General features: G+C 45.5%; 1 protein-coding gene across 1 annotated transcript; it reads left to right on the plus strand.

The window, feature by feature from the left end:
* The first annotated feature begins 2,811 nt into the window (after positions 1-2,811).
* On the plus strand, positions 2,812-5,771 carry amer2 (APC membrane recruitment protein 2). Its single transcript, XM_028569971.1, has one exon. The coding sequence runs from the start codon at positions 2,939-2,941 to the stop codon at positions 5,021-5,023; it is 2,085 nt and encodes a 694-aa protein (XP_028425772.1). The 5' UTR covers positions 2,812-2,938; the 3' UTR covers positions 5,024-5,771.
* Positions 5,772-9,795: the final 4,024 nt, after the last annotated feature.

The following is a 9,795-nucleotide window of genomic DNA, read 5'->3' on the forward strand; positions in this document are numbered from 1 at the left end:
TGCTGTCTTTATGTATTTAATTTTTTTGTATTCATTGTTTGGAGTAAATGCGTATTATCCTCTAAACGCTGTTGCTTTCCGTGCCAAAATAGATTGTAAAAGCGAGTACAGGTTGCCAGATTTATGAAAATGGTCTTAATTACGGAATATACAAATATTGCATACTAGTAGTAATGCTTTACTTTGTTTAATCATTATAACGACATACATTTCTTCCCTAAGAACTCAGCAAAAACCCTTTGTCTCATTGTGTGATATCTGAGCCCACTCATCAGTCTCCACTCTTAGCCAGCCATCTGCTGCTCAGAGTCAGCTTCAAGTCCATCCAATAGCCGGCTGACCTGCTAGCATGGCTATAGGGCATTCTGCTTGGGTGTCTGATGTATCTGAAAACCTGCAGACTGGGCGACTGACTGACTGGCAGGCAGACAAACAGGCTGGGTGACTGACTTGTTGGCTGAGCGGAGAGATTATCTTTCTTATTGGGGGAGAGCATAAGGAAGATATGCTGTAGCGCTTCACTCTGAGGAAGCCCTGAGAATGTGTTTGTGTGGGTGTGAGCTGTGTGTGTGTGTGTGTGTGTGTGTGTGTGGGTGTGAGCTGTGTGTGTGTGTGTGTGTGTGTGTGTGTGTTGCATTGGGCAGATGAATGCAGACATTGTTTGATAGCAGTGAGCTGGAAGAGGAGAGCCTGTGCCCAAAGCAACTGGGTAGGAGGAGGAGAGGGAGAGAGAGAGAGAGAGAAAAGGAGCAGGGGAGGGAAGCAAGGAGGGGAGAGGAGGTTTGTAAGTGGGTCGGGGTATCAGTGAGATTCATGGGGGGTTGGGATGATAGAATAGGCAGTAAAAAGAGCACCCACAGTGGATCACACCCAGCATGAAAACGGGGAACTCTGGGTGAATCCACTGCAGGCGAGGATGACATATATTTTTGGAAGAGATACCTTCAAAACAGTGGCTCAGCAGGAGAGATGGGGAGCGCTAGTTTAAAACCTCTTCTTTGTTATTTTTCAGGGTATGCTTTAACACATCAATGAACGCAAAGTTTATCTTCGCACATTTGGAGAACCATTTGTTTCATTAACATACTTTATCATTATATGTATATTTAAAAGAATAAGAAAAGGAAAATAACAGCAAAGTAACAAGTTAAGGTTACATTAAGGTTACACAAAGTGAACACTTTATTGTTCTGCATGCCCACAGAAACTCTGCTGGTTGCCAATGTAGACGCTAAAAAAGAAAGATTGTAATGTTGACTGCATGAGTGGTTACAAAACACACACACACACACACACACACACACACACACACACACACTTAGGATGATAGGATGACAGTTAGATGCATTGTCATAGCTCTCAGACACCTGGACTTGTGTATCCATATGGAAGAGGGCTCAAGGCCATATGGCCTATATGGCGGGGCCAAACTGTATTGGAGGCATGTCTGTGTGTGTGTGTGTGTGTGTGTGTGTGTGTGTGTGTGTGTGTGTGTGTGTGTGTGTGTGTGTGTGTGTGTGTGTGTGTGTGTGTGTGTGTGTGTGTGTGTGTGTTCTTGTTTAACTACATTTATGGGGTCCAAAAACCGGGAATACGGTATACTTGTGGGGTCCGGACAGCTTTGTGCAGCCAAAATGCTGGACCCCACAAGTTTAAAGGGCTGTTTGAGGGTTAGGACTTGGTTTTAGGATTAGGGTTAGAATTAGGTTATGGTTAGGGTAAGGGTAAGGGTAAGGGTTAAGGTTAGGCACTTAGTTGTGATGGTTAGGGTAAGGGGCTAGGGAATGCATTATCTCAATAATGGGTCCCCACAAAGATAGTGCCACGCACTATGTTTGTGTGTGTGTGTGTGTTTATGATTTTTTAAAATCATATCCTGGTTTAAACCCACATACTGTTGATCAGCAGGTCTTGTATTCGAGTCCTCTAATTCAGGCTTCTGACATGCTTATTTGCGTTTACTTTGAATTTTTCCATGTTCTCACACACACGCACACACACACACACACACACACACACACACACACACACACACACACACACACACACACACACACACACACACACACAGGGCTGGGTGAAGTAAGTAATACTGATAAATTTATGATGTCAAGCCAGTATTTGCACAAAGCTTTGACATGATTTACCTCACAGGATGATACAGTATGACACGTCTACTAACAATTAATTCAAAATATTCATGTCTAAAACTTGTGCTAAGTCTGCTTTTTACTTGTTCGATTTTACCCACCTTCATGACCTATGTTCCACAGACATATATAAACAACATCAGATCTAAACAAGTATGCATGCAGTCGTTATAATGAGCCATTCCACTCTGTCTCATGATCCACTGAGAAAGCACACTTAAACATATTGAGCTTGTGTCTAATCCGTCATAATTCATCGGTGGGTGCGTATCTTTAGGCTACTTACTGAACACACTAAGACATGTACAGTACAAACCTACACAGACACACAAGCAGGGATGAAAGCAGTGAATGTAGGGCTCATAAATTGATGAGTATAGTTAAAACAAAAGAGCAAACAGTGCATTGGTGACAGGGAAGGTAGAGGAAGAGAGGAGGAAGAGGATGGGGGAGGGTGTGGAGGACAGACACTGGCGCCCCGCCAACGTTGATGAAAGCTGCTTAGCCCACCCAGTTGCCATGGATACAGTAAGGAGCAGCTCCCAGCATGTGAGAGAGAGAGAGAGAGAGAGGGGGGGGGGGGGGGGGAAGGGGGAAGGCAGGCAGATAGACAAAACCAGCAGGCAGGCGTTAGAGCAACTCAGAGTGGGAGTGAAAGAGCACCAGACAGCAGGGTGGAGAGAGAGAGAGGGCGAGTGTATGTGTGGCCAGAGAGAGAGAGAGAGGACAGAAAGGCAGCTAGAGAGCTTGAGAGAGACGATAGAGTGGGAGCGCTAGAGTGCTAGATAATGGAGGTGCAGTCGGAGTGTGTGGAGCCTCCTGTGGCCCCTCAGTGTGACCCCCAGCCCACAGGGAAGATCAACAAAGCTGCCTTCAAACTCTTCGGAAAGCGGCGCACCGGATCTGGGATGGCCAGCTTCTTCTCCTTCAGGAACAAAGGGTCTACAAACAGCGGGAACAACGGGAATTCTGACAATGGGAATTCTTTAAATGGAAACGGCTCAGCGGCATCGGTGGAGTTAGTTAGGAGCAAAACCCACGATGGACTAATGAGCTCTAACAGCGATGCTGATGGACAGAGAGGGGAGGGGCTTGCTATCCTGGAGGCGGGGCCGGTGAGGTCCCTCAGCAAATCGCTGAGTTTCTTTTCTCTACTTCGAAGAGGGAGTTTTAGATCGAGTGAAAACGGAGGGGCGGGGCTTGTCAGAAGAGGGAGGGGCCTAAAGGGCTTTTTCAGCAGCATGCGATGGAGACGCAAGGAAAAAACAAACGAGGGAGAGGGGGAGGAGGTGGAACGAAAGACAGAGAAGGACGGAGATATTGCCGACTCTGAAAAGGTAAAGGATATAACTCTCACCCTTGAACCGCCTCCGCATCACCACCAAGTGGATTGTGGGAATGCAGAGGCATCACCTAACCCAGAGACTCTCAGTACTAGTGTTACCATGACACCCCCACACTGTGTTGCCATGCCAGGGCCATCTGGTGAGCCAGACTCCCCCTTTCCTTACACACCCACTGACTCGCCACTGCGCCCTCCCATCCAAAAAGCCAAAGCCTCAATTTCCAGCCTCACCCCCTCTCTCGCTACACCCCCTTTGGATCGTTGCAGCACAGGTGACCCACCCTCAGAACCTTCGGTGGATCGCCTCTGCTCTCTCCTATTCACTGACGTCACATCCCTCAAGAGCTTTGATTCACTGACAGGCTGCGGTGACATTATTGCTGACGCAGACGAGGAGGGGCCAGTGGGTAACGGTGGCAGTGGCACCAGCAGTAGCAGCAGTGGGGGAGGAGGGGGGAGCGTGGGAGCAGGTGTTGGGAGAGCTGTTGGTATCACCAGTGCCATGTCTCGGGGCTCCCCAACCAAAACCCCTCTACCTTCGCAGCTGACTCAGCCCATGTTTTCAGTGTCTGCGAGCTCCGTGCCTTCTTCCCTCCCAGCCCGGGCCCGGGCGCCGCCTCCACCACAGCCGCACCCAGCCGGTAGCGGTGTGGTGGCCTACATGGGTGGAGGGGAAGAAATGGCAAGTCCAGAAGGCGTGGACGACGCAGACATGCAGGGGCTCTGGCACATGCTGCCCTCCAAAGGGGACAGCTCCCCTGCTTTGCCCCGATCACACCAACCTGCCTCGACCACCCCGACTTCAACTTATCCCCCACGTGCCACCTCCAACCCTGCCAGCGGCCACCTGCCCTCAGCGCACAGGAGCGCAGACCGAAAGGTACCCCAGGTGAAGGTGTTGGGGCTCAGTAAGATTCCCGTAGTTGGTGCAGCAGGAGGCCGGACAGCTAAACCCCCCCTCCCTCACGCACATGGCCGTCATCCCACATCACCTGGTGAAAAAGAGCCACTTAGTGATGAGGGTTACTGGGACACTCCCTCTGCAACGCCCACAGCAACACCTGATGAGAGCGGGCTGCAGCGAAACCAGAAGATGGCCCTATCACGCGACAGTTGCTCTGGAGACCACCTGTACGACCTGTACAATGATCCTGAAGGAGAGGATGAAGAGCAGGAGGGAGACGAAGATCTAAAAAGTACTCCCTCTCCATCCACCGAATACAAACTCAGCCCCAGCTCCCAAACAACTCCTCCTTCCTCCTCCTCCTCTTCCTCCTTCCAGTCAATGAAAGGCAGCACCAGCCTTCCAAGGGAATCCAAGATCCCAGTAAGTAGCAGACAAACCCCACCTCCCCACTCTGTAAGCCAGTCAGCCCTCTCGTCTGTTCTAGAGGCTGAATCCCCTCCACCAAAGACCCAGGCTCAGCCTCCCCCGGCTCGCACCAGAATCCCTGTATCCAAGGTGCCCGTCCGTCGTTCTGGAAACAAGCCTGGCAGCACAACCAGAGGAACTGCCCACAAGAAATAGCTCCTGTCAAACGGGTGATTCCCGCCTACTAACTTACGGACTTGAGTGTGCATCACTTTAGTGCTGTTTATGCAGAGCCAAAAGTTTTCCCAGACCAAGAAAAATGTTGAGCTGTAGAGTTAACAGCCTATAAATTCCTCCCCGAATCTTAAAAGCTCTCATTCCTTAAGTGTTTTTGGCTTACGACCGGCTAGAATAGAATAAGTGGTTTTGTTCACTTGGGAAAGTCACGAGGAGACTCCAAAAAGCTGGGTTAACACTTCACAGCGCTCACTGGAACTTTGGAGGTTCACTCTTGACAATCCATGGACACGCAATAGACACATTTGCCTTGTAACTTCCTGGAAAAGCTCCTGACCTGCTGAAAGTTCAACAGCTCATGACTGCACACTGCAAAAACAGAAAAAAAGCAGAGCACCTTTTATCTTTTACATTTTTCTTATGGAACTCCACATGGCATAACGTAATTTGCTCCCACGGACCTAATCTAATCAAAGTTTGTCATCTTGTCTAATCTGTAACAAATTACCTCCTAATCCTTTAATGTTAGAGCCAAAGTTTAAAAAAAAAAAAAAAAAGCAACAACCGAATCTTCATTTCACAGTCTCTGATGAACAGACTCAACAACATCCACAGCCTGGAATAACCCACCTTTTTTGTTTGTTGTATGTATTTTTTGCTTTTTGAAAATGGTCTTCTTCTGACCGCACACTGATTATTAAACTATGTGCAAAAATATGACTGAACAACTGAGATCTGGTTTTATTACTTACTTACTTTGCAGCTATGTGGCAAAGCTACGCTGCAGATGGCCGCACAATATCTTGTGGGTTTTTGGCTTCACCCGGTTGCATCTGGATCTCACGTATACCCCACTGCATCACCCCAAGTACATCCATAGAATCTATTCTGTCTATCTCTGGGATTTACAACTGTTGAATTACCAAGGAAACCTGCAAAACTATCGCAATACTCAACCTGGAGGGATCCCTTGCACTGATACTTCAATACACACACACAACACATACAAAATCAAGACATTCACGCAAACATTTCCTCTCCCTCTCCGCATGCAGTGCCACACATACAAGGCACAAAGGTCAGGGAACATCATCTAATACTGAACAACACCGTTCAACATTTGGCACTGTCTTCGTAGCTACACTGGATGACTTTCTTCTCTAAGGACACTCTATTTTTTTCTAGTTAGTACTTTCTTCTTCACTGGATTTCATACTGTTTTTATAGTATCCTCCTTTCGTCCTACATCATACTGTTTGGATCGTAAACTGTGATTGCACCAGCTTCCCAATGCTCTGCTTTCTGGTCTTTCTGTTCTTCTCTACTAACATATTATACAGGCTGATGTGAGTGGATGACAAGGAGGCATCCTTGCTGTCAGCCAGTTTTAGCCCGCAAGTGTTTTTTAAATAGACTGTGACGACCTCTATCAAGGTTTAAGATAAAGAAACGTAATTACCTTGATTACAGCTTAAAATACAACGCAAAACTTGGGGTCTAAATCAGCTCCTTTACCCTTCCTCTCCTGGCTGTACTAACAAACATTGTACAACTTCAGTCTAGTAACCGTTGCAGCTGTGTGCAAATCTGAATGTAGCTTGACATCATAGTAGATCATTGGTCAGCTGTGTTGGTCTGTTTTCCTCTTTGTCCCTCTTGTGTGGGGGCAAGACAAATGGTGGAGTTTACTGTTTTCTAAGTCCCCCGTGCTCTGAAAAATGAAGACAAACTACTGCACAGTGTGTCGAGCCTCGCAAAGCACCACTTGTTTTAAGAATGAGGGGGTGTATTGCAGTCCTAAAAGGCCTTTGTATATGATTCAATGAGACAAGTTAAAGGGAGCAGAGTGTCCCTACCCTTCAGTTACAGTAAAGAAAGGGGTTTTCGTAGGAAAGACATTTGAGAGATCCCAGATTTCTCTGATCCTAACCACAGGGGTACCAATGACACCAAGGGTCATTCTAGTTCACGATAGCTTTCCATCTCATTTAGAATGTGATGATTGATCCACAACACTGCTCCAGGTTCAGATATCTTTTCAGCCCCCTGACAGTGTAGTGCAGGACAGGCCATAGGGTAACCTGATCCCAGGTCTGCAGTAAGTGTGCTTCTCACCCGATAAAAAGGACAGGCTATAGGTCATTTGGGAGGAAGAGAAAGATCACGTGACTTATTGTTTTCTCTGCCTGCACTGTGCTCTTCCCTCTCTTGATTTAATATGCAATCACTTGTATTCACTCTTTTTGCAAAAGAGTGATTAATTGGAAAAAGATGGTGACTAAAGGTAACTTTTTGGTAATTGAGATGGGCAACAATCTAAACCTTTAAAGTATTTCTGGTTAAAAATAAAAGAGAAAAGGGTATTTTCTTCAAACAGCAGTGGTGATGCTTGTGGATTGTTGACCAGTCCAAAACTCATAATTTTACATTATGACACTGCCACCAGTAAAATGATACTAATGTTAAGATTAAGAGTGAGTAGGGAGCTATGCCCTGCGTCATTATGCATCATCATATGCATGATCCCAAAAATGGAGAGACGACAGGGAAGTGTTGAGTTTGAGGTTTTAATAAATAAAAAGGGATACAACAAAAAAAGAGTCTAGAAGTAAGAAGGCAAAAATAGTTTCAAAAAACGTTGAAGAAACAAAAGACCAGGCATCAAAATAAACTGGAATACAGAGACAAAAGGGGTAGAAATAAACACAATGGCGGGAAAACACAACACAGTAAAACAAGACATGACATGGGAGAAACAGACTACAAAATAAAACAGGAAACTGAAGCAAAAAACATACAGAAGGAAGAAAACAGGGTAAAACGCAACAGAGAACACAAGAGACAGTAAACAACAAGAAAATGGGGTATAAATGAACACAATAAAACAGGAAAAACAAGAACAGAAAACCACAACCATGACAGATCTGTTCTGGCACAGGCCTATACACAGTAATGCCATCAACCAAAGAGGCCATTCTTTTCTTTCTGATTACAAATCTGGGCCTTTATTTGGTCATTTGCTGCGATGAAAAGCACATTATGTTTTCCTTTTTGATGTTACCGTCTGTTCACAGTGTGAAATCTTTCCACTTTTCATATTTAATGAATAAAACTCTTTGCGCTGATAGATGAGCTCCTGACTTTTTGTAACCACATTTAAACAAGAACCCATACACTTTAATGTCAGACGCTTTGTGTGCTTGTATAATTAGAGCAAAACCAGATAGAGCCTCTCTCTCATCAACTCCCCTCCTCCATCTTTCCTACCCCACATCCTGGTGGCTTAAATCCCCAAGGAGTAGGTATGGTGGGAGACAGGGTGAGAAACAGAGAAGCTTTTGTTGATGTGCAGCATGTGGCATTTGTGTTGTGGCGTCGCACTTGGAGAGAGGTCTGCTTGGCTTGGGTGTAATAGGTTATCAATACATTTTATTGATTGCTCAGATGAAAGCCTGATGGATGTGTCATTGTCTGCTGTCGGTCTCTAGTGGGAAAAAATACATAGAGACAGGGACAGACTGCCAACATGAGGACAAAGACAGACAGCTGATGCATCTGGATATGGAACCTGTGCGTTCTGAATATAGATGAATGGGAGCGCCTCATTGTTTCCAGAAAGACACATGTTGCTCGAGAAAGCTTATATGTTGTTGTTGTGGTGTGGGTACGCATGGATGTGTAGTGGAAGGAGGATTTGGTGCAGTGCGAATCCCCTTTGTAATGGTGCAGCAAAACCCCCCTCCCTCTCTATCCAGCTCTCTGTTTCTGCACGCTGAGGTTTATGTAAAAGCCTTACGTAAGACCATAACACTCACTTGATGCTGACAGTGAGGATGGTGCGTGCTGGTGCCCGCGCATGTGTGTCGGCTGATCTCATCATTAATCTGCTGCCTGGGTGATGTACGTATGTGGACACTCGTCCTCTTTGTAAGTCGTGTGTGTGTGTGTGTGTGTGTGTGTGTGTGTGTGTGCGTGCGTGCGTGTTGGTTATGATGCATAAATCTGGTATTGGTAAGTGCACGACAGAGAGGATTTAGTTTGTGCTCAACAACAGTTTTTGTATACAACACACTGAGGAGAGAGAACAAGGAAGGGAGGGAGGGAGGGAGGAAGGGAGGAATGCAAAGAAAAAGTGGGAGAAAAAGATTCATGGTTAGTGTTAGTGAGGGTTTGTCTGGGATAAAGTGCTATTAAACAACGCTTTTAGCTAGCCGATACAACTTTTGATAAGCCACAAATAGTAGTAACAGCATAATGGCATGCTAAAATGGAGTGTAATAGTAACACAAGAAGAGAAGAGTCCCTAAATCTGCAAACTGACTCAGTAATGCCAGTTACAGCAATGTTTGCTAACATTAGCTGACATTAGCTGACATTAGCCACTAGCTACAATACCAGGTTGATGTGGCAAAACTGAGTGTACTAAATAGAACAAGGGTGAATTTGAATGCTTATAAGTTCAACTTTTTATTTTCAAGACTATGCCTGTGCTGTTTCTTCTTTACATAGTCTTTAATATAAAAGATATGCGTGCTTATACATATGGTTAATGTGTACCCTATTGCCAATTATCAGTGTGTTGTTAAATACAAGCTATTTTCTAGCTAGTATCTGGGTGTCTTCATTAAAGTGTCTTTCTAAAGAGCTAAAACAAAATACTGAGATTGTTTTGTTTGTGTTCCAAGCTAAATTGGACAAAACTATCATGCTGATGACTTAAACTAAGGAGATATCATCATTATATATTGGAT

The sequence above is a fragment of the Perca flavescens genome, chromosome 22 (assembly GCF_004354835.1).
Source record: "Perca flavescens isolate YP-PL-M2 chromosome 22, PFLA_1.0, whole genome shotgun sequence".
In the NCBI taxonomy this organism is placed as follows: Eukaryota; Metazoa; Chordata; class Actinopteri; order Perciformes; family Percidae; genus Perca; species Perca flavescens.